Here is a 24,093-nt window from a genome sequence, read left to right as displayed (position 1 = left end):
TGTGGCCAAATTCAAACCTCCCAAGAATTTCAAACAGATACTCCCATCCCACTCTATCAAATGCCTTTTCGGTATCCAGGGAAACAATTTTTATTTTACTACCCTTTTCAGGACTCCTCTGGTTCGGGCACCGAGGAGAGGAAAAGGACACCATTTAGCAGGTGACGTATATTGGCCGACAACTGTCGACCCTTAACGTAGCCTGTCTGATCCTCCGAGATTATCTCTGGAAGGTAGGGTTCCATCCACAGTGCCAGCACCTTGGAAAGTAACTTAACATCAGCGTTCAAGAGTGAGATATGTTGATACAATCAACACTCTGTTGGGTCTTTGTCTTTTTTGAGAATCAAGGAGACAGAAGCCTGTGCGAGGGTAGAGGGCAACAAACTTGGGATAAATATGTCCAGAATTAAAGGCAAAATTAACTGCTCGGCGAGCCTCATAAAATTCAATGGGAAAGCTGTCTGGGCCAGGGGCCCTGTCAGTCTGCATCAACCCAATGCATTTTATAATTTACTCTGGGCCCAACGGGGATTCTAACTTATCGCTCCTCTCCACCTCCACTGCTGGGATGGATGAGCTTCCAAAAAGCCAGTAATGACCGATCCCTCCGCCAGAGGCTCCGATCTATAAAGACCCCGATAGAACGATTCAAAAGCCGCATTAACCTGAGGAGAGGCGGAAACCAGGCTACCACTCGAGTTGTGTATCTGTACGATTTCCCAGGAAACGCCTGCCACCGAAACCAGTGAGTCAAATGGCGACAGGTCTTCTCCCCATATTTATAAAACGTACTCTTTGAGTGTCTCAGCTGGTCCACCACTCTGTCCAGTGACAATAGCTCGAATTGTGTTTGCAGCTTATTCCTACTCGCCAGCAGCTCCGGGGTTGGGGCTCGTGAGTACTGGTGGTCCACCTCAAGAATGGAGTCCACCAGCCTCTGCTGCTACACCTTCGCTCTCTTCACCATGTGCATTTTATGATCTCCCCCCTGAGGACCACCTTAAAGGACTCCCACAGCGTGGAAGGCAAGATTGACTCACTTTTATTTTGTGCTACATAGTCGCAAATGGCAGTGGACATGCATTCACAAAATTTCTTGTCCGCTAATAATGTTATGTCCAACCTCCATTGCGGAAGTTGGGAGGAACCTGACTCTCGTGTAGAATCAACAAAGTGTGGGACATAGTCTGAAATCACGATCGCTGAGTACTCAGCCATCACCACTGAAGGGAGGAAAGACCGAGCTACCACAAAATAATCAATCCGCGAGCATACCTGGTGAACATGTGACTGCTGGCTGCAAAAAGCACCAAGGATCTCATTCACCTTGGCCTTCAACGACCTATTCGCTTCAACGACCAAAGACATTTCCACTTCCAGTGAGGCAATCTGATTGCTGTACCTAGAAAGGGCCACTTCCATATCTTTTATCATGGTTCCATGGGCTTTCACGGTTTCATTGGTCTTCTCCAGAACCGCTCAGATGGGGACAAGACTCCCTCCATTGATTTACGGAGGTCCTCCGTCACAATCTGCTAGGGTTTATCAAATTCTTTCACCATGGTAAAAGAAAGCACCTCAGCCGTTAGTGGACTGCCGGAGCCCCAGAGGCTGCTTCCGCCATTTTATCTGTCGACAAACTCAGAGGCCTCCGACTCTGTCGACGAACTTCTCCTGCCCACCTCCTCGCCCCTGACTTTTCTGGGTATTTCAATCAGAGAGGACCCTTATCCCATTAATCATATGGGTTTTCTAAAGAAAATACTCCCTGATACTGAGAGAAAAGGGTAAAATGTGCAGTATTCTAGTTGGAGACACCTTGTGTGCGTCTTCCCTCTACATTACACCATTGGAAGTCCAAAATAGGGATTTGAAGCATCACTTGTCCTCAAGGACCAACAACCCTCATGTACTTTACTGCTGGAGATGTTGCGTTTCTCTCTTGCCCCCCCCCCCCCCCCCCCCCCCCCCCTAATGCTGAGGGAGAGATCCAAAGCTGAATACAGTACTTACACATTTTGGCTGAACACGCTAACATCTCTTCCTATAGTGAGACTGCAAATCTTTCCCATTGCCAGTATTTATACAGCTACTGTCATCATGTGCAGGAAATGCCTTCTAGTGGCGAAGTGTGGCGCTGTAAGTTTAAACTCTCTATTAGATGGACTTCACCACTTATAATAATCCAACCAAACAAAATAGCCTGCAATTTGTATTGCTAGAATCAATAAATTTTTGAGGCAGCACAGTAGCACAGTGGTTAGCACAGTTGCTTCACAGCTCCAGGGTCCCAGGTTTGATTCCCAGCTTGGGTCACTGTCTGTGTGGAGTCAGCCGTTCTCCCCGTGTTTGCGTGGGTTTCCTCCCACAGTCCAAAGATGTGCAGGTTAGGTGGATTGGCTATGTTAAATTGCCCTTAGTGTCCAAAAAAGGTTAGGTGTGGTTACGGGGATAGGGTGGAGGTGTGGAGATAGGGTGGAGGTGTGGGCTTGGGTATGGTGCTCTTTCCAAGGGCCGGTGCAGACTCGATGGGCCAAATGGCCTCCTTCTGCACTGCAAATTCTATGAAATACACCAAGAAAGTAAAGTGTCCATTTGAGACAATATGGGGATGAAGTGTAATTGTGATGTAAATCGAATGAGCTATGATGAATGGTAGTGTGGAAGGAGTGGGCATCAGCTTATGCCTCCCCAACCGTACCAGCAGGAGGCCCAAGCCATTCTTAGTGAGGCCTCACCTGTCTTATAATCAATGAGTTACCATCAATCAAGCAGTGCCAATAGTCAACTTGTCAATTATGAGGCAGGAACAGTCCTCATGTCCTGTAGCAGTTACGAATAGTTCAGTGGAACCAGCATTTTAGAGGCTGATCTGAAGTCATTAGGATAGAGTGAAATCATTACCAGCGGAGTAGTACAGCTTACTTATAATATCCCACCTGGATACTACCATATTACTAATATACCTTATTAATTTTTAGTAAATTAATAGATGTGGGAACCCTCCCTAAGAAAGTACACCCTGTAACATTGTATTCCTCTTTTACTGATGTAACGCAGTATGTACATTGTGGTAAATCGTCTCATTATTTAAAAGAACCAAACAAACTTTATTAGCAAAGGACAAAACCTATCCCATTATTCTCTCCGTTTACAAATAAGCTATTAATACACCCTCAGGCTCTCATTATGTGATTAAATGTCATTGAAAAATTGGTTTCAGACTTGGCCTAAAGTGAAATCACTCACATCAACCAAGCTGAAGAGAGCTAAAATCTGAAAATGTGCTGATGGCCAGAAATTAAATCCTGGTTTTGCTCAAACACAAGTCATACCATTCTCATTACAGATTATCACAATAAATCACCATCAATGTCAGAATTAAATAGCATCTGGATTGCAATTGGTTCCACCTTTGGTTTGTACATCAAAAGTTCACAAAAAGGATAGTGCAAACATTCTCTATGCTTCAGAAATTATTCCTTTACTTTGGACTATTCTTTTCATTCATTTATTCAATCTGTTAAGGTACATACAAGCAAGTATAAGAAAAAAAAACAATAGGCACACACATTAACAAACAGTTGTGCTAAAATATTGATTCACCAACAATTTTCCATTTGATCGCGGCGTTTTTTTAAAAAGCATTCCGTAATACTGTCCGATCAAACTCAATTGAAGATCATCTTCAAATATCAGAGTAATTTACAGCATTACTATCTTAATATCTTAAGCAAATACAATTTCTTAGTTTTAAGAAAACCTACATTACTGTAAAAGGATAAAAATGTATTTCATCTGTTTCCCATTGAAATACACGAGGGTTGTTGGTCCTTGAGGACAAGTGATGCTTCAAATCCCTATTTTGGACTTCCGATGGTGTAATGTAGAGGGAAGACTGTAGCCACCTAAAATGGCTGATTCCCGATTAATTTGGCCAAAACCCGATATAAAATGGCTAACCCAAAAGGCTGATGGGAAAAGCAGCCAACAGGGCACAAACGGACAGCTGCAGACAGAATAGCGTATTCGGCTCTGGGGAAGTCGGCCCAGATCGATACCTGCGACCATTAACCCAGACATCTGCAGTTTAATCGGCTATCCCCGGGAACAATTGCAACATATTAGCAATTGAATGCTGGGCCAGACCTCGCGGCGCCAGCAGTGGCCGAGACAAAGAAAGGTGAACTACCACCCCCCCGATAAAGGAATCGCCCCATTATTGGAGCATATCGAACCCAGTGATTGGAAACAAGTCCAATCACTTGGGACTCAGGGTCAAGGTCCGCCCCGAGAGGCGGGAAGCCCCTGGGCCCTATAAAAATAGGGGCCAAGTTCAGATCGACCCTTCTCTCCCTTTCATCTCCTGCTCGCAACCTTCGCAAGAACCATCGACCAGAAACCATAAATTTAATTCCAGCGAAAGCTACCCGATAGAGACTCCTAGCCATCGACTCGTATCAGCCTTTTGAATCCCGCAGGCCAGACCCAATTCGATAAGCCATTCGTTTCCCTGACCTGGGCCATTCCCAAAAGTTAAGTATTGGCCAGTAGTGGTAGGTAGTAGTCTAGAAAGTAGGATTATTGTGTAAAAAACTTTGGTAAGGCCACATTTGGAGTACTGTGTACAGGTCTGGTCGCCTCATTTTAGGAAGGATGTGGAAGCTTTGGAAAAGGTGCAAAGGAGATTTACCAGGATGTTGCCTGGAATGGAGAGTAGGTCTTACGAGGAAAGGATGAGGGTGCTAGGCCTTTTCTCATTAGAACGGAGAAGGATGAGGGGCGACTTGACAGAGGTTTATAAGGTGATCAGGGGAATAGATAGAGTAGACAGTCAGAGACTTTTTCCCCGGGTGAAACAAACCATTACAAGGGGACATAAATGTAAGGTGAAAGGTGGAAGATATAGGGGGGATGTCAGAGGTAGATTCTTTACCCAGAGAGTAGTGGGGGCATGGAATTCACTGCCAGTGGAAGTAGTTGAGTCGGAAACATTAGGGACCTTCAAGCAGCTATTGGATAGGTGCATGGATTACGGTAAAATGATATAGTGTAGATTTATTTGTTCTTAAGGGCAGCATGGTAGCATTGTGGATAGCACAATTGCTTCACAGCTCCAGGGTCCCAGGTTCGATTCCGGCTTGGATCACTGTCTGTGCGGAGTCTGCACATCCTCCCCGTGTCTGTGTGGGTTTCCTCCGGGTGCTCCGGTTTCTTCCCACAGTCCAAAGATGTGCAGGTTAGGTGGATTGGCCATGATAAATTGCCCTTAGTGTCCAAAATTGCCCTTGGTGTTGGGTGGAGGTGTAGAGTTTGGGTAGGGTGCTCTTTCCAAGAGCCGGTGCAGACTCAAAGGGCCAAATGGCCTCCTTCTGCACTGTAAATTCAATGATAATCTATGATTAATCTAGGGCAAAGGTTCGGCACAACATCGTGGGCCGAAGGGCCTGTTCTGTGCTGTATTTTCTATGTTCTATGTTTATGTATGTAAGTATTTATTGCTGTACATAATAAATGATCGTTGATTTCAATCTTACTAAGCGGTGTGCTGTCTTATTAATCATAACTCGAGCTTGAACCACGGGGCGGTATCAGAAAGATACCTGGCGATTCGTGAGCAAAGGTGACATAATCAGAGCTGATAAAACTAAGGCTAATAAGAGCAACAAGACGCACACAAGGTGGCTCCAACTGGAATACTGCACATTTTACCCTTTTCTCTCAATAAAAGGCCTGTGTTCAGCGGAAACATGATTTCATAGCTCCTCGCATTACACCAACAGTTGTGCGCTAATGTGCTCTAACTGTTGAGGTTTGCTGATCTGCAATTTGAAAATCGTATTCTGACCCTCTCCAACCCATTAACAAAAATAAATTTTAAAAATAAGTCATCTTTATTGTTACAAGTAGGCTTACATTAACACTGCAATGAAGTTACTGTGAAAAGCCCCTAGTCACCACATTCCGGCGCCTGTTCGGGTACACAGAGGGAGAATTCAGAATTCTCAGCTGGTATGGGAATTGAACCCACGCTGCTAGCCTTGTTCTGCATCACAAACCAGCTGTCTAGCCCGGCGCTAAACCAGTCCCTAACAAGCTTCTAAAGAAGCTTAACAGGCTGTTAATTGGAGGTGAGCGGGTTGCTGGCTCCCCTGCACCCTGTCCTCACTTTGAAAATGGCGGCAGTCCCCTGACAACACATCTGGGAGAATAAATTTCAAAGCATGCCCGCACCAGATTCTCCCCAATGGGTGATTGAAAATCAATCTCCACATATTTCATTTGTATTTCTATTTTATTTTTTGATCTTACATTCATCACACATTCCCTCTTAGAATTAAAGTATATGTTATAGAAACAAAAATATATTTTGAACAAAAACTTGAATTAAAAGATTGCTTATGGGATAACTTATCCTTTGAAAACATCATGTATCAATATGAATTAGCTATATGTGTGCTTTTGGATTTGTCCAAATCTGATTGATTATCTCATTTCTGAATATCATGTTCCTAACCACGTAACTACATCCCAAACGGAATTCTCTTACAATTAAGATGCCTACCTCATCTAACGACTTAAACAAGTGCTCCGAAAGCAGAACTGCAACAGAACTGACTGTATAAAACAAATATGGGATAGATTTTCCACGACAATCCTCACCATAAACTGCCCTAACATTGATTTTCCAACCATTTCCCTGAGATATCAGTGGGACGGCCCCCAAAATGGTAATGGACAGCGAAAACCTGCTATGGGTCTTCTTTTCCTCCGTTTTTGCCCCCAAATCTCACGTGTTTAGGCGCCACCCATTGGAAGGCACCTGCTGTACAGAGCAAATGATGGGTTGTGGAGAATTTTGAGAGATGGTGGAAACCTTGCTCTGCCACAACTGCGTCTTAAGGAATATCAATCCATTTCAGATATATAAAAGGGATGTGTGGCAATTTGAGGAAAAGTCTCAAGCGTAAGTGCTACAAATGTACTCACCTGGCGGGCAGAGACATTCAGATGTAGCTTCTCTAACTGTCCTGATTTTTGCCACTCCGTCAGTTAATTCCTACAAAAATAAGGCAATTTATCAACAAGACAGCAAAATTCATTTTCAGTGATTATAACTTGTGGTGATCATGTGAATATAGTGCTGAAATCACAACTTCCTGAATAAAATTGCCAACGGTCTTGCTTTTTCTAATTTGAATTTTAATGTGCTAGTCAGTACAAGTTGGTTATGGCGATCAGTTCAAATGTCTTACACTATTTAGTTTAGGCCTGTTATTTATTATTTATTGTTTAGGCATCAGAAACCTTTTACACATCTCTTTGCACTTAATTTGCAGCTCAGTTATTCACCTTCACCCAGTTTTATATACTACACAGTCGATCTGTCAGCGTGGCAAAGCAACTGGGAGCAATGATAAAGTGGGAGTATAATAACAAGAATAAGTCTTAATGTGTAACAAATTCACAAGCACCAAGCCAGCACTGTTGCAGTTGCAGGGATGCAGTATTGTTGAGCAGCCTGAGAAGCAAATGAAACAGCTGATGGGGTAAACTGTGTAAAACCAACTCAGTTGACAGGTAGCACTTGAAAGTGCTTGCTTCTGATTTGAAGAAAGCTTTTATCTAACAAACATAAAAATTGAAGAGTCATCAACACCTGCAATTATATATATTACATTATATTTATTATATTATATTACATGTTCAGCATAAGGACCATTCCAAGATGCTTCACAGGGACACAACATAGAAAGTGATGTCTAAGCAAAGAAAACAACTCTTTAATGTCGAAAAAAGCAACTCAAAAAGCTTTGCAAAGGCTTACACACAGATGCTGAGACAAAGCAGGAGCTAAAGGAAGTGTGACCTAAAGGTTGTTCAAAGAGGTGGGTTGTAAGGACCACCTTAAACGAAGTGGGGTAAATGGAAAGGCAATTTCCATTTCCACTGTGTTCAGGCAGTGAATTCCAGAGAGGTCTGGACAGGTAGAAGTCATGGCCACCAGTGAGGGAATAGAGAGTTATAGGGCTGGAGAAAGTAAGTCTGAGACCACAAGATGATTTAGGTTTTCAGGGATCTCTTTTCTGGGTAGGCTTCCTGACAGGCTTCTCTATTCTAGGGCCTTCCTAACATGGGTCTCTTGTCTGGTGGGATCTGTGGGCCCACCCCTATTTAGGGCATCTCTGTGGATGTCTCCCTATCTATAGGGTCTCTCTCTATGGGGGGGTCTCCCTATCTAGGGGTCTCTGTGGGGGATCTCCCTATCTAGGGGATGTAGGTGAGGGAGCTCCCTATTTAGGGGATCTCTGTGGGTGTTTCTCTATTTAGATGGTCTCCGAGGGCTTGGGTGGTGGTCTGGTGGGGGTGGGCAGGTCTGGCACTGTGGGGGGAGGGGAGAGTGGCCCTTGGATGGACTTTGGGGGCAACTCCCTTATGGGTTACCCCCTTGGCCCACCGCGAGGTCCAACACATCAGGACCACGCTGGTAAATACCAGTAGTAATCTGCACCCACGTGATTCCCAGCCCGGAGGACTGGAGAATCTCAAGGACGCGGAGAATATGGTGCCCGGCCTGCTAAGTGGATTGAGACCTGTTTGCATCTATTTATATCCTCTCAATGGCATGTGGGCAGGAGCCCCAATCCCGCCACCTGCGGCGCCCGGCACCGATCCCGACTTTTCCCTGGACGTCCTATTCTCCGGCGCATCAGGAACCCAGCTACTAGCGGCAGACGGTGGAGAAATCTGCCCTTTAGTGTGAAAGTGACAGAAGCATGGAAGAGGATTTCATCCCTAATTGGGTTAAGGTATGGCAAAGGTGAGGATTGGTATCAAGTGGTCCTTAGGATGGAGAAGACTGAGGTCAGAATCCACTTCAGGTCAAAATATGCAGTGTGGTACAATCTGAAAGAGAAACTGGGGAGGGATGGAGTTTGTGGCAGAAACCAAAACTAACCGCTTTACAATGTTTATCTGGGAAAATTGCTGCATTCCACGACTGAAAGTTGGGGAAGTGGTCAGAAAATCTAAGGGCAGTGGAGTGATCAGAAGGGATGCAGATGAAGATGGGAAGGACCATGGATGAGGACTTCCGGTGACGGCGGGCAGGAGGCAGCCGCACATTGGCGGGCTCCCATTCGGGAACATCTTTTTTGGGGTCTTACGCCCGGTCCCAGGGGCAATGGATGCGGCAAAAGCAGGGAGAAGGCACAGTGAAGGGAAATGTCGAAAATAAGTTTTAAAACGGCCGTGAAAAAAGCGGCTGAAAGACGGGGAGTGGAAAGGTCACCGCGGGGACGGCAAGGAAAGTGGAGGCTGGGGCACCAGGGGAGGCCGCATTGCCCACGGCTGAAGAAATGACTACGGTGATGGCCGTGGAACTCGTAAGGCAGTTCACAAAACACATGAGAGGCGATGAGGAAGGAGATGGGGGCGGTATAGAAAGTGCTGGTGGAGGAGGGGATTGCCCCGGTGAGGGCAACGGTATTGAGCGCAGTGGCGGAGGTGCATAGCAAGGAGAGGCGTTGAAGGAAGTGGAAGGGCCATTATTGCAGCACGGTGATCAACTTACCTCAATGGGGAAGGAGATGCGGAAGGTCATAGAGATCAACAAGGATCTGCGAGCCAAAATGGACGACTTGGAAAACAGATCCAGGTGACAGAATCTGAGGATTGTGGGTCTGCCCGAAGGAGTGGAAGGCCCGAGGCCGACTGTGTATTTTGCCACGGTGCTGGCGAAGCTATTGGGGGAGGGGGATGATCCCTCCCGGTATGAACTGGATCGGGCTCATCGGTCGTGGAGGCCTATACCAAAGGAGGGTGAACCGCCAAGGGCAGTGACTCTGTGTTTCCGTAGGTACAGTGTGAAGGAGACGGTCCTGTGCTGGGCAAAGCAGAAGCGGGTGGTGCAGTGGGCTGGAGCTGGTATATGCATATATCAGGACTTTACGGTGGAGCTGGCGAGGAGGCGGGCTGCCTTCAGCCGGGTGAAGAAGGCACTGTACATCAGCAAGGTGCAGTGCGGCATAGTATATCCAGCGAAGTTGAGGGTGACCTACAAATCCAAGGACTTTTCTTTTGGGATGGCGGAAGCAGTGGAAGAGTTTGCGAACGCAGAAGGACTGTGGCAGAATTGAGAAATGGTCATGTACCGATGTAGCTTCGTGTACCTGTATTTTTTCACTGTGTGCTGGTGTATGTGCTAAATGAGCCAACGTTGTAAAAATTTGGACAAGGTAAGAGATGGGACTTTCACTTGCAATAATGGTTCTTTGGGGCTTGGGTGTGTATGCGGGGTTTGTGTGCTAAAGGGGATTTCTTGGTTTTCCTGGAACCGGGCTAGGGGGAAGGAGACCCGGGCGGGGGCCTCCAAGCTGGCCGGTTTAAGCTGGCTAGTGAACGAGAGTGAGGTGGGGGGAGGTGCCTAGCAGAACAGGTTCTGTTAAGTATAGCCGGCGTGGAAAGTTGGGGGGAAGGAGCAGAGGTTAGGGGGAGGAGTTGTATTAGAGGAAGTGGAGGGGAGGAGCCGAGGGGGGGGGGTGGTTTACAATTCATGGGTGTCATTTACGGTACTCTTTTGGGGATTGGATGGCATTGAATGTGAGGGTGAGGGGGGTTAGTCTCTATAGGTCAATGGTGATCATAGGCGATTCCTGATTCCTTTTTCTTTTTTCCTTTGTTTTTCCCACCGTGGGAGGGTTTGTTTTATTTGATGCTTATATTGTCAGATGGGCCGTTGTTTGGGGTGGTGGGAGGATGGCATCGCTGTTGTCGATAAGGGGATTGACTTTGTATTTGTTACCGTTTACTGCTTGTTGGTGGGGTGTAAATTCTGAAGAAAAATGTGAAAATGGAGAATAAAAATATTTTACAAAAAAAAGAGAAGGACCGAGGATGGATCTTTGGGGACTCTTGATGGCGCATGGAAGGGAAAAGTAGCCATTCCTGGAGATTTCCCAGCTATAATCCAAATGAGGGCAATCCCAGTGAGATGATGGCAATGGAGGATAATGGCGTGTTCAGACTTGTCAAAGATTCCAGGAGGACAGGAATGGTGTTACACCATTGTGGAAAAGTAAATGTCTTTGTGGCTTTATTTGGAGTTATTTAGGTACTGTGGGAGGGTTGGGGCCCTGATTTATCGTGGTTCAAAAGGTAGATGCAAGAGGGGTTTAATTTAATTCAATCTTAATTGCAACCAGATTTTAAAAATGTAATTCCTGTCTGAGATTAGGTAACTTGAAACAGCTGAGGGATGGAACCTGAAACTATATTGACTTTGGACTGAATACCATGCAGGTAGCATATTTATCCACCGATCTTTATTCTTCCCAATAGCTCACTTCAGATACTCGTAGGGGAATGGCACAGGCTGCTCTACGATATTGTTACTCCAAATACCCAGACAAATAAATGGGTGCAGGGAAAGGAACTGCTACGCAATATTTTAATATTTACATTACGTTATTCAACCACATCCTTCCCTTGTCATTTTTGTTACTTAACAGAATTTTTACTGAGCCTTGTTTAACTTATATACTAAAGAACAGAAATTCCTCTGTTGCAATTTGAATAATTATCTCCAGGGTGTAATTGAAAATATGGAAAGATATGTCATTTGAAACATGGAGGTCTGGCAATACCTGATTTAAGAAACATGGGAGAACGTAGGGGAAAATCCCACGAAGGGTTCACAGCAGCTGCAGGAGAGGGCTGTGAAATGCAGATAGCCTTTAGAAGATAGTCGAGCAGGCTTAGCAAACAAAACAAGAAGGTCTTTCAAGACACAATCAGTGGATTTTAGTATACAGCTAAAAGCAATGTTTCGCACCTCCTTTTGAAGTTAGGTAAGCAGATGGAAAAGAATGGGTGAGGTTCAGCTGAATTAGGTGACAAATGGTTAAATGTGAGGCAAGTCTTTTAAACTCACCACCAATTGAATCTTTAGTATAAAGTTAAAAGCAATATTTCACACCTTCATTGAAGTTAAGTAAGCAGCTGGAAAAGAATGGATGAGGTTTTCAGTTGAATTAAATGTAAAGGTGTGAAGTTCTTCTGATGTCAGGTAAATTAAAGAAAGCTGGAGACAACATGTCCACGAGAACACAATTTAGACCCAAATCAAAGTCAAAATTATGAGCTGGGGACACAATTTGATAATAATAAAACTATAGAAATGACAGGAATCAAAAGTCACACCACGTTGAAATCAAAGCATTTTTGAACATCACAAAGGAAACAATGTAATCAGAGATCTATGAGATGAGGTCATGCTCAAAATGAATACTTAGTGTGTTCGAAAAATTTAGATTAAAGGTACCTTTTACAATCCAAGTGAAATAAAAGTTACTTTACAATAAAGTCATAAAAAACTTAATAACTGTTAGAAAGATATATAAACCCTGAGAAAGGGGCAGAGAAGCAGAGAAGGAATAAGAGTCAGCTCAGAGTCAGCTCTCATAGCTCGGTCACGGGAAAGGGACAGAGCAAAGCAGCCGAGCTAAAACAGCTAATACATCTGAGAAAGACCAAAAGCTAAAAAAGAGAGAGAGCCAGCTCTCCCAGCTCGGTACATGAGAAAGATAGAGCATAGCAACCGAGCAGAACAACGGATCCATCTGAGGAAGACCAAAAGCTAAAGAAAAGTGATTGTCAAGGTGGACCTGAAGGTCTCTTCAACCAACCAGGAGAATCCAGAAGCAAGATCTTTTTACTTTTCTGTAAAGACAGTGATTGCATCTTTTAAAAGAAAAAATATAATAACAAAATAACTTAAAAGTTTTAACCTGAAACAGTGGTTATTACAAAGCCTACTTTACTTACTTAGCAAAGCAGGACCCAGGATAGCGATGCTACTAAGTGGTAAGTAGGTAAAATTCTTCTGTGAAGGTATGGGTTATACCGGGGATAACTTGAAAACATAGTTTGACCTGAATAGTACCCACCTAAGCCTGCACAGGAGTCAGGGAGTGAGAATCCCTGTTCACCATTTAGAATATCGACCCTTTTTGGTCTCGGGGGAATTCTAAGACTAGTGGTGAGTTTTTAACTTCAAGGGTAAATGCAGTGTCCTGTGTGATACTGAAAAATGCAGGTCAATCACAGCCTGCTGAATTAACTGATCTCACTCAAGGCAGCAGCAGGGCCAAAGAAAATGGGCCGAATTCTCCCATCTCGGACTGAGTCCCGTGACAGTGGCAGGAACGTGGAGTGCTTCCTATTGCGCAGGTCGGCGGGAAACCACACCATATCTTCCTGCCCAACCTCATTAATTGTGCAACCGGGTGTTTTGCATCATATTCGATGGCGGAGCAGGCCTGAAGGTGAGTAGCACGCCCCTGTAGCCGGGCGCATTATTGGAAAGGCGTCCAACATCACTGACCCACTATTGAAGAAAAAAGATGGACCCCCTGAAAATGAAGATGCATCTCTCGGAGCACTCTGAAGCTTGAAGATGGAGCTCCTGAGAAAGAAGATGGATATCCAGGAACATTCTGAGGCTAAAAGATGGACTTCCTCAATAACACGGATTCTGGAAAATTCACCTGTAGATGCTCCCCACCCGCTCCCACTGCTATGGTATTCCGGGGCCGAGGGTTGCTGGCTGCCTTCATTCCAAACTCCGGAATCACCCCCAGGCATTGTTCAGGTGAGTCTCAACATCTGCACACCACGTTATTCCAGATGTGTTTTCCTGCTGGCGTCGTGGAGATTCAGGCAAGGGTGGAAGATTCTGGTCAGGCCTTCATCTGTATCCCAATTTCACACAGGCCTCCAGTGGGTTTCCCAATAAACCATGGTGGGTACAGGCGGATGATACCGTGGGAAATTCACATCAGCGTGAAACTGATTTTTGTATCCCCGCCAAATTCTGCCCCTCTCCCGACATTGAACCCGTCGGCGGGGCCATGGGAAAATTCCGCCCAATATCAGTACACAGGTCAAATAAGGAGAAACCAGTTCAGATTCCAAATCCTACTTACTCCTGTGTATAGGCAAGATGGTAGGATTGGGCTCAACTATGGTGCTTGTTGCAGTCACACTATCTAGACTCTCATGAAGATTTACCATCTGAGTGAGGTAGAGAGGAGTTTGTTCTTGCAAGCTGCAACCCCACCGAAGGTTTCCCCTCCAGAAGTAGTCAGAGAAAAACAGCAAAGAAATAAACAGCATCAAAACAGCTCTGAAGAAGGGTCATACGGACTCGAAACATTAACTCTGTTTCTCTCGCCCCAGATGTTGCCAGATCTGATGAATGTCTCTAGAATTTTCTGTTTTTATTTTATATTTGTATCAAAAAAAGTCCTTTTGTTCAAAATGAAATTAGTTTAAGTACCAAACTGGCACTGTCATAATCACAGAATCAGACTTATTAGGCAAGTCTCCCACTGGCATGAAACACAAACCGGAACTGAGAGCAAAGTAGCATTCAGCCGAGTGTCAGTAACCTTGAGTATCCTCAACATGATTTTGGACCCTGGTGGGGTCTCATGACTTCTTGTCAAACATGGGCAAGGCTACCTGCTATTCATTACCATCCCCATGCCAATGAATTAGTACTCCTTCCATAGTGAACCCAAATTAGAGGATAGACTGAGGGCTACAAGGACACAGAATGCACTGTGGATGGGGGCTTCAACATTCATCAGCAAGAATAGCACCATCGCTCACCGAATTGTCTGAGTCTGTAAGACGTGTCTGCCAGAATTGGTTTTGGTGAGAGAACAGTTTTTCAGTTAAAAAGTTCGCAGGTTGAGAAAGGAAAATAACAGGAGTAAACACTTGGGAGCTACGAATCACAGTGAACTGACTGTCTACTTAAAGGGCAGTGTGAGGTATATCTGTGAAATGTGTTTGCAGTTGTGCTAAAAGATAAATAGGAATGTTCTTTTTGTTGATTGAAAGTATAAGTTGCCTTCAAAAACAGTGGGTGCAATTCTCCCAAAATATTTCTTGGTGCGGTTTCAGGCGGAAAGTGAGGTGTGATTCCCACCGGGTGGATTACCCACACTGAGATTTTTTTTAGGAGCCCGGGGTGATTTGCGCTGTGGGACCTGAAGAAGTCAGGAAGGCTGGATCTTCAGAGATCATGGTGCAGTTTTGAAAGGGCACCCGGATCTCAGAATAACCCTACAGCGCCCCACCCTCACCCTTTCGCTGAAAAGGCCCTCCCCACCCCACAAATCATTGGCAAGGCCCCCCTCTAAGTGAGCAATACTCCGCTATAGGTTGTCAAAGAGCCTTCCTTCAGGATTCCACTCTAGGCCCCTCCCACTCCAGCCCCCACACCCCCGAGTCCCCCCTTCAGGCCCCTCTCCTTGGCTGTGCTTGGTTGGCACTACCAGGGGGCAGCACTCAGACAGAGCACCTGGTCTTTTGAGGGAAGTCTTCAGGATAGAGGAAACTCCCCATAGAAAAAAATTGCAGTTAGCAACAATACCTGCTCTTTCTAGGAAGGAATTCCGAACAAAGAAAAAACTTCTATGAAAAAATTGTGGTAAGAAAATACACCTGCTCAGAAGAGGAGACACTTTGGAGTTAGTGGACCGTGAAGAACTATAAAATGAACACACTTCTGCCTCCCTTGAAATTCCTAGACCTGTCAATCAAGAGGCTTGTAAAATGTAATAGTCCGTGAAATTAACTATAGACATTGCAGTTCAAAGCTTTTAGGCTTCTCAGCAAGCCAAGCGGCTTGAAAAAGTTAAAGGGGAATGAAATTTAATGAGAAACAAAACTTCAAAGTTTCCAGCACATCAACGGGAAGACGTTTACCTTCATTTGACAGATCATTAAAATTCACATGCTGGGATAGAGTTTAAAGGACCCAGGTTCAATTCCGGCCTTGGTTGACGGTCTGTGGGGGGTTTTCCAGCAGGAAATTCCTCTAACTGCGGCCTCAGCAGAGAGAACCTTCCCGAGGCCAAAAAAAGGGATATCCCGTTGGATAGTGAGATGTTTCGCGGCGCTGCAGCCGCCAGGAAACAATCTGCTAACTGCACCGTTCAGTGCACTTTAACTTGAGTCCACTGAATCTTGCCCTATGAATTTATTGTCAAGCATTTCTGGGGACTAATATCCGAATCCTTTAGTGTGCACTGTAAAGGTTGAACTGCAAATTAATATTAGTCTTTCTAGTAAATATTTCTCAAACATGTTTCATGTTTCAAATATTTATTTTACCAGTTAAGGTTTCTCACTTAAAATAACATGTTATTTGTAACCTAGTATTAGAACTTCTTCAGCATGGTGCTCAAGATCTTTAGCTCCACTTATCTATTCCCATTTCTAGTATTCTATTTGAGCATTAAAAAATTCTTATACTTACCTCCTTTTCCTATATTCGGTTTTGTATACTTACCCTTCATTTTTCTTTTTAGTTGAAAAACTCATTCAATTTGCGGTTGCTTGTTTAGTTTTTTCCCCTGAGGCATATATTTTGTATATTCATATTATAGAAAGTTTCTTGTTTTAGTATTGCCATTAGACAATGCCAACTCTCCTTTCTCCATGGCAACCGTAAATGTTGACTGTATACTGCCAGCATTTGACACTACAAAACCGCTGACTGCATTATTTGATGTCAGTGTTTTATTGTAAACAAAAAGTGCAATATCAAAACTATTTTACTTGCTTTTCAGTTCCAATAATGTTTGTGTTGTGGTGAGAATAGAGGAACCTTTGGGGTGTGCTGATCATCAGTTACCCATTAGAAGCATAGAAATTCTCGAGTGCAGAAGGAGGCCATTCAGCCCACTGAGTCTGTACCGACCGTCTGAAAGGGCACCCATCTCGGCACACTCCCCGCCCTATCCCCATAACCCCCACCTAACCTGCACACCTTTGGACACAAAGGGGCAATTTATAGCATGGCCAGGCCACCTACCTGCACACCTTTGAACAGTGAGAGGAAACTCGCGGGGCACCTGGACGTAACCCACGCAGACAAGGGGAGAATGTGTAACTCCGCACAAACAGAAACCCAAGGCTGGAATCAAACCCGGGTCCTGGGCGCTGTGATTTAACAGTGCTAGCCACTGTGCCACCGTACTGCCCACTGTATCTGAGGAGTGCTGTTGTTAAAAGTAGCTTATAGTGAAATGATTTCTGAGCTGAAGTGGTTCCTGTATTGTTAATGTAACTGTTTGAATGAAATCTTAGGGCAGAATTTTCTGGTCCAATTGTTGTTGTGGTGGTGGTGTGTGTGTGCGTGTGGGGGTGGGTGGGTGGAGGTGGGGGGGGGGGGGGGGGGGGGGGTTGCCGGGTGCGGTAGGGGCCGTAAATTCTGCCCTTATTCACATAACTGATGTTTAAAATTGTTTAAAATCCTCAGGTCTGAAAGATGCATTATGAGGAAAGAGACATTAACAGAGTTCTGCCTTACGAATCTGTCAATTTCTGAACTTCTGGGATTGAGTCCATATTTATTATGCTCAGCAAATATCATCTGTTGTGTGTTGAATTCTGCTAGTTAAAAACAGATGCGATCTCACCATAATTCCCATGTAATACTTTGTATTTCATTAAATACCTAACTATCTCTAATGAGTATATTTGATACATATGTCAATTAGAGTACATTGTGAGGTTTTATTGCATTTGGTTCCAAAAGCGTTCTTCATTTTATAAATACAAAGTCTTCAGTAATTTCAAACAAATGGTTTTTAACTGAGGGAACATTTGAAACTATCAACTAAAAGTGATTTCCCAGAAAATGTGGTGGTTTGAATTAACTAGTGGGTTTTTTTTCTGAAGAACAAATATCCTGATTACTGTATCGGGATTTGACACATATTTGCCAGGACTTGGCACTACATTACACAGTATTACATAGTATTTATGCACAGGGCATTCAACTCAACAGATTTATGACCCTGGTATGTTCTACACGAATATTCTCCCAGCTTATTTCCTATCACTTCATCAACATATCCTTCTATTCCTTTCCCCCTCATGTACATGTCTAGATTCCCCTTGCATGCTCTGTGCTCATCTTTTCAATCATTCCATGTTGAAAAAAATGAAATGAAAATCACTTATTGTCACAAGTAGGCTTCAAATGAAGTTACTGTGAAAAGCCCCTAGTCGCCACATTCCGGCGCCTGTTCGGGGAGGCTGTTACGGGAAGCTCCACAATCTAATCACTCTCTGAGCAAAAACGTTTCTTCTGAATCCCTTACTGGATGTATTAGTGGCCATCTTATCCTTCTGGCCCCTAGTTTTTAGACTATCCACAATAGGAAACATCGAGGATCAAATGGATCTGCCTCATTTGTACCAAATTGACTGCTGATTTTTCGCCGTGGCTGTTTTTGATTCCCATCGACTTGGAAAATATTGCCAAGGTTTTTAAATGAAACCAATTAAAAGTGAAAGTGAAACGAGGATACAAAAATCCAATAAGAGTTAGAACTACCGTTCTGTGACCTTCAGTGGGAGAAAGATCAGGGTTGCTTTTTCACACTGCTGACATTGAAAGTTTCACCCCACTTTGTTACGTTTGTCCTCTAGAATCCCTTCAAAATTTTAAAGACCTTTATTGGGTCATCCTCTCAGCCTTCTATTTTCTAGCAAAAAGAGCTCCAGTTTGTTCAGTCTTTTCTGATAATTGCAATCTTTCAGTTTTGATATGGTATTTGTATTTCATTTTACCACCTTGTGCCAAGCTATTGCTGAATCAAAATCCTGGAACTCTCCCTAACAACACTGTGGGTGTAGCTGTACCAAATGGGCTGAATGACAGCTTACCACCTTCTCAGGGGCAACAAAGAATGGACAATAAACCTCGTCAGGAATGTTCACATGCCAAGAATGAATTAAAAAGTAAACCCTTTTTCCAATAAGGAAACCAGAACTGGACAGTTACTCAAATCTGGTCACACCAAAATTCTACACAAGCCTAACATAACCTCTGATTTTATTACTCCAGAAATTAACAAAACTGTCATTTTGTATCACTTTGCTAACCTGCCTTGCTAATTCTACTGATATGTGAATCGCTTCTCCAGGGTACTTTGCTTCATCACCCCATTTAGATTCTTACTTTCCGAAGCTTAAGTGTCCCCTATCCTCCCCTCCCCCTCCGGCAAAATGCATTTCTTCATGCTTATTTACTTTGAAATTAATTTTCCATTTACACGTACGTTCTGCAAATTTATTAACATCTTTTTGTATTTGTTCCAGTCTTTCTCAGTATTATCTGTATTCCCAAATCTGGACATTATACTACCAATTAGAGGCTAAACTACCAGGTTGAGAGGCGGTAGATTTAAAACTGAGACAAGGAGGAACTACTTCTCGGTGAATTTGTGGAACTCGCGCCCCATAGTGCGGTGGATGCGGAATCATTAAATGGTTTCAAGAAGGAGGTAGATATATTTCTTATTTAAAAACAGGTTAAAGGGATATGGGGAACATGCAGGGAGGTGGATTTGAGACCAGGAAGAGATCAGCCATGATCTGTTTGTATGACGCAGCAGGCTCCAAGAGCTGAATTGCCTACTTCTGCTCCCAATACCTATGTACACATTCCCAAGTCTGAATCATTTACAGAAATGCTGAACAGCATTGGTCCCAGCACCCAGCCTGTGGGACACCACATTCCACCTTTCACCTGTCTGAATAAATAGTCTTGAACTATAGTCCCTGTTTTGTAGCTGATGGGCTATCCATTTGCCACTTGCTCTTCACCTCTACATGCTGGGACCTTCGTCACCAGCCTGCTATGACTGGAAAAGTAATCGTTTCTTTTCATAAGATAGCAAATGATGTCGGATAGTCTCCTCCTCATCTAAATGCTGTAAAATGTCAATACGTGTTTGCTAATAATGCTTTCTGGGGAATGATTAAGCGCAATGCAGTATGAAACAAAGAATAAAAGTGGAAAATTCACATTTGTTTATTTTCAATATTCAGTCTTACATTTTGTTTTGAGTTATTTTCAGATAATGAAAATTGCTGCGCAAATTAGATACAAATGCGATTGTCACAGTATTGCGTATTGCATTTAACCAGGTTAGCACTGCAAAGGCAACAGGTACAAGGACTAATTCAGCACGTGTTTTTGTTTTCAATTTGCGGTCAGTAGAAAGCACTGGGCAATAGGTATCAATTTGAAATGTAATCGACGTGCAAAAGTAACGGTGAAAAACGGAACATTATGGAAATTGGTTATTTTATGGCTGTAAGATTTAAGTCCCAGTTACCAGATATGTCTGCTACACGGTCAGCTGCATTTCATACATTAGTCATTTACCTCTTGAAGTCGGTCCATTCTCTTTTGCAGCACGGACAATAAAGTTGCATCGTCCCATGAAATCTCCCCTATCGCTTGCGGTGAAATGCTTCCCTTCTGGTCTTCCAGCAGCTTTACCCTATCTTGCAGCACCGCCGTTTTGACATTCAGCAGCAGGCAATACACAACAGAAGTGATCGATACCAGCAAGCTGATTACTGTGGGCAGCGTCCTGAGGTATTCCAAAGGGGTTGATGTTGCCATCATCTCTTTATTACTTTGCCCAGTCTTGGGCGGCTGATGGTCCTTGCCCATCTCTCAGCACCAATTGCAAAAGTCAAAACCAAACAAATTCTGTTCGTGGGAGGGGGGGGGGGGGGGGGGAACCCCAATCAGAGGTAGAAATAATTTTGCAAAATTATAGTTTTCTGACACCCTGTGCAACTTTCTCAGGGACTTTCTCAGGGTTGTTTGATCGCCTGCTCCTGGTTTTGCTGCGGAGTGGGGATTCCCTCTGCTCATTGAATCCAAATGTGGTCTTGTTTTAAACAGAAGGTTTGGAAAGTGCGAGTCAAGTCCTGACAGCAGCCAATGTTTGGAAGAAATGCTGCGATCGATTACCCACCTCTCAGTCCCTCTGGCCAGATTTAGCATACATACCGGTGCAAAGCCAACTCCCAGAACTTAAAACGTTACCACGCCCACATGGCACAAACTGGGAAACCGCATGAAAAACCATCGCAATTGTACAAATGTGAACAACTTCATTGAGGAAAACAGAGCAGAAAACAGTGCGCGAGGTGAGGTGATTCACAAGCACCATACACTGCGGAGCCCAAAGTATATTTTATTTTCCCAAGTAAAGGCAACACAAATGATTAACGGTTGAGAGATTGCAACCTCCTCCGAAAATCACCAGAATACAGAACATCTTTCACATTGCGATTGAATTAATTAAATTTTGCAGCGATTAAAATAAAGGAGCTTTGTGGGCTTCGGCTCAGAGCTGTTTGAGTCTCTGGATATGTTCAATTATTTATTTGTACCATCGCGTACTCAGTAAGAATAAACTCCCCAGTAGTGAGTCGCTTCAATGCTGATTCAAGCGGCACCGAGAGCTGGCTGGAGCTCAATGGACTTGGAGGGATTTGTTCTCCCGCTTGTTTGATGTCCCTCTGGCGCTCTCTAGCGGCCAGTCGGTGAGCACCAAGAGAGATGTTTTACTCTGTCCTGGTCCACAAGAACACACAGCAGTCGTGTCTCCGGGAGAGCACGGGGGAAGTAAAGTTAATTCACCTTCTTTTCTCTCCATAGACACTCGTATGCCTGCTGAACATTTTGGGCATTTCCTGCTGTTTCCTTCTGATTCCCAGGGTGAGTATTGTGGAGTATTGCAGAGGGTGAGAGTGCATGTGGGGGTATTGTAGAGTGTGAGGGTGTGTGTCGAGTATTGTAGAGAATGCGTGTGGGGTGGTGAGGGTATGTGTCGAGTATTGAGGGTGGGGGTGTGCATGGGTTATTGTAAAAGCTGAGTGTGTGGAGTATTGGAAAGGGCTGGTGCTGTGTTATGTTGTAAAGGGAGCGAGAGGGCTTGTAAAGATGAAACTGAGCGTGCATTGGTAGAAAAGGATGAGACACTTGGGAAAAGTGATTTCACAGTGACTCATGAGAAATTGAAGAAACTGATTAGAGTAAGAGGCAGATGTTGTTGCCAAAAGAGTAATAAACCTGAAGGTTTGGAGAGTTTTAGAACTCCTAGAATCCCTACAGGGTGGAAAAAGGCCACTCAGGCCATCAAGTAAACACTGACCCTCTGAAAGATGTTACGGACGAGGCATTTTCAGAACCCCAAAATGTATCATGGAGTTCAACCAACCTCTCCCGTTAATGGATTGTTGCTTTTGAAGCACACGGCTTGTTCTCCAGGTGTGGTATTACAATTATGGACACGTGGGTTTTTAAACACAAAATTCCATGAACTCAACTTAACCTCTTAAATACACATTGGATCTCTTAACATCCCTTACTTCAAAGATAACCCCAAAAATATTACAACACTAAATAATCCTTCAGTTATCCCTTTCAACATCCATGAGACTGAACACCTTTAAACAGAAACACATCAGGTTAAAGGCTTTACTGTTAGGAGTTTAAATCACCCAAATGATCCAGAGATAGTCTTTCATGGCAGAGATCACAGCAGATCCAGCTCACTGCAAACACAGACACACACCAAGCTCTTTTCCTCAAAATTGAAACTTCAAAATGGCTGAACTGAGCTCAGCTCCACCCACTCTCTGACATCACTGTTTTCTGAAAGGTACATTGCTTAAACATCCATTTCTTAAAGGTACTCTCACATGACACCTCCCCGCAAGAAAAAAAAATAAACCATCAACTTCAAGATGGTTTCATTTTTCACTTTTGCACCATCCACTAAGAAATGCACACAGTAAATATACATTTTCATTTAAAAAAAACAACACACAAACAGGTATAATAATATAGGCCATTTTTCTTCGTTCTTCTTCCTCCAACTGTAAACCTTCTCGATTGACAGTCTCTTTGAACAAAGTCTCTGCACGATCCATCCATTCCTCTACTCCTCGGCAATTCTCTTTAGAATCAGATACTTTAGTTCAATCTGACCACAGAGACCCTTGCAATTCGCCAACACAGGAGCATTGGTTACCACAGCTTTTGGCAGTCAAATGCCTGTTGAAAATCCGCTGTCCATTGAAAGTTTTGACGTTTCTTTAGCAAGTCCATCAGTGGAGTAATCACGCCACCAAACCCGTGGCCCGAAGTCGATCGAAGAACTCCATACGATGTTTTAAATGTTCTTTCCATGTCTGGAGGTTGGAAATAAAAGCAGATTGTCCCACTTTCGCAATGCAATCCTTCAAACGTGGGGTACGATAAGAGTCCGTTCTTGACCTTTCGATAGTCCACACACAACCGTTGGGTACCGTCTGGTTTAGGTACCATCACTATGGGTGAGCTCCATTGGCTGCAACCCACTTCAATTATGCCATTTTTAAGCATATTCTCAATCTCTTTTTTAACTTGTGCCAATTTTTAAAATTTCAGTCTCTATGGATGTTGTTTGATAGGAACAGCATTTCCCACATCTACATCATGTATAGCCATTTGAGTACTTCCCAATTTATCTCTACAAACTTGCCCATGTGATATCAATAACTCTTTCAGGTCAGTTTGTTTTTCCTCTGGAAGGAAACTTAACAATTCATCCCAATTTTTAAGAACATCCTTATTTTCCAATTTAATTTGAGGTATGTCAAATTCACAGTCATCTGGATTTGGTTCGTCACTTTGAGTTAGAATCATTAAAACTACCTTTTTCTCTCCTTCCCTTTCAAAGTACCTTTTAAGCATTTTCACATGACACACTCGGTGGGTTTTCCTTCTATCTGGTGTTTTTACCACATAATTCACCTCACTTAATTTCCTTTCAATCTGATACGGTCCACAAAACCTAGCTTTTAAAGGCTCCCCTACCACTGGTAACAACACTAAAACTTTATCCCCACTGGCAAAACTACGAACTTTGGATTTCTTGTCCGCTACCCGTTTCATCACATTTTGTGCAACTTTCAAATGTTGTCTAGCCAATTCACCTGCTCTATTTAATTGTTCCCTAAAATTTGACACGTAATCCAATAGTGTAATTTCTGATTTCTCACCCACCAATTTTTCCTCTTACCGCATGACCAAAAATTAGTTCAAAAGGACGACATTTGGTAGACTCATTAGGTTCCATCCCTAATTGCAAACAATACAAATGCGATTCCTTTATCCCAATCCTCTGGATAATCATGACAATAAGCCCTCAA

At 43.7% G+C, this 24,093-nt stretch overlaps 1 protein-coding gene across 1 annotated transcript in view; it reads right to left on the bottom strand.

The window, feature by feature from the left end:
- Positions 1–20,871, bottom strand: part of LOC140426964 (uncharacterized) — a 363,390-nt gene extending 342,519 nt beyond the window's left edge. Inside the window, exons 1-2 of the mRNA XM_072512289.1 lie at positions 20,261–20,871; positions 6,994–7,063 (exon numbers count right to left, since the gene is read on the bottom strand). Of these exons, the coding sequence (XP_072368390.1) occupies positions 6,994–7,063; positions 20,261–20,554 (364 nt within the window). The 5' untranslated portion in view covers positions 20,555–20,871. The remainder of the gene's footprint in view (positions 1–6,993; positions 7,064–20,260) is intronic.
- Between the last annotated feature and the right edge of the window lie 3,222 nt (positions 20,872–24,093).

This window comes from Scyliorhinus torazame, chromosome 7, assembly GCF_047496885.1.
Source record: "Scyliorhinus torazame isolate Kashiwa2021f chromosome 7, sScyTor2.1, whole genome shotgun sequence".
Classification (NCBI taxonomy): domain Eukaryota; kingdom Metazoa; phylum Chordata; class Chondrichthyes; order Carcharhiniformes; family Scyliorhinidae; genus Scyliorhinus; species Scyliorhinus torazame.
Note: the sequence above shows the minus strand (reverse complement) of the source record. Positions and strands in the feature narration are given on the sequence as shown.